Source organism: Sinocyclocheilus grahami, unplaced genomic scaffold, assembly GCF_001515645.1.
Source record: "Sinocyclocheilus grahami isolate Dianchi unplaced genomic scaffold, SAMN03320097.WGS_v1.1 scaffold1174.1, whole genome shotgun sequence".
Classification (NCBI taxonomy): Eukaryota; Metazoa; Chordata; class Actinopteri; order Cypriniformes; family Cyprinidae; genus Sinocyclocheilus; species Sinocyclocheilus grahami.
In genome coordinates this window covers 258,525-259,477 of record NW_015506353.1, presented here as the reverse complement: position 1 = coordinate 259,477, position 953 = coordinate 258,525, and the positions used below count along the sequence as shown (strand labels likewise).

At 43.9% G+C, this 953-nt stretch overlaps 1 protein-coding gene across 1 annotated transcript in view; it reads right to left on the bottom strand.

Annotated features, from left to right (window-relative positions):
• Positions 1–821, bottom strand: part of cops6 (COP9 signalosome subunit 6) — a 16,425-nt gene extending 15,604 nt beyond the window's left edge. Inside the window, exon 1 of the mRNA XM_016253317.1 lies at positions 663–821. Coding sequence (XP_016108803.1) covers positions 663–774 — 112 coding nt within the window. The 5' untranslated portion in view covers positions 775–821. The remainder of the gene's footprint in view (positions 1–662) is intronic.
• Positions 822–953: the final 132 nt, after the last annotated feature.

Sequence of the window (953 nt, the reverse complement as noted above, 5' to 3'; positions counted from 1 at the left end):
ACAAGCTTCAGTCTGGATCCAGAATACCTGAGAAGAGATGATGCAACCCCTCAGAGGCCCTCAGATGATGCCAACCCTGAAACAACATACAGAACTACCACATTTTGCTATAAGTTTGATTGCATCATATAATAATTGCTGTTAATATTATTCATCGTCTGTTTTATTACGTCTTATATTGATTTTTCCGTTCTGCTGGTTCGTCTGGTCAGAGGAGAACTGGCCCCCCGACTGAGCCTGGTTTCTCCCAAGGTTTTTTCTCCATTCTGTCACCGATGGAGTTTTGGTTCCTTGCCGCTGTCGCCTCTGGCTTGCTTAGTTGGGGAAACTTCATTTCCAGCGTTATCGTTGACATGATTGCAAAGATATTATTTAAACTGAACTGAGCTGGATGTTGACATCACTGAATTCAATGATGAACTGTCTTTAACTGAAAAATGAGTGTTTACTATTGTCATTTTTCATTATTGACACTATTTTCCTAATTAATGCTGTTCAGTTGCTTTGTCACAATCTGTATTGTTAAAAGCGCTATATAAATAAAGGTGACTTGACTTGACTTGACAACATCCCAGCATAAATGCTCCTGATAAAATGTGTTATTTAGGCTAAGCACCAACATTCACAAACCACTGTTATTTTTAACACTCTCACACACGTACCCTGCATGGCTCGTCCCTCCTGCGAGCGGATCCGTATCCAGTGATCGGAGATATTCAGGATCACGAGCGGATGCAGCGCTACAGACACACTGCCCGTGACTCCAGACGCCATCACACTGGGGCTCGCTGCAAACACACACACACACACACACACACACACAACACAACACACAGAGAGAGAGAGAGAGAGAGAGAGACACACACACACACACACAGAGAGCGAGAGAGACACACACACACAGAGAGAGGGAGAGAGAGAGACACACACACACACACAGAGAGAGAGAGAGA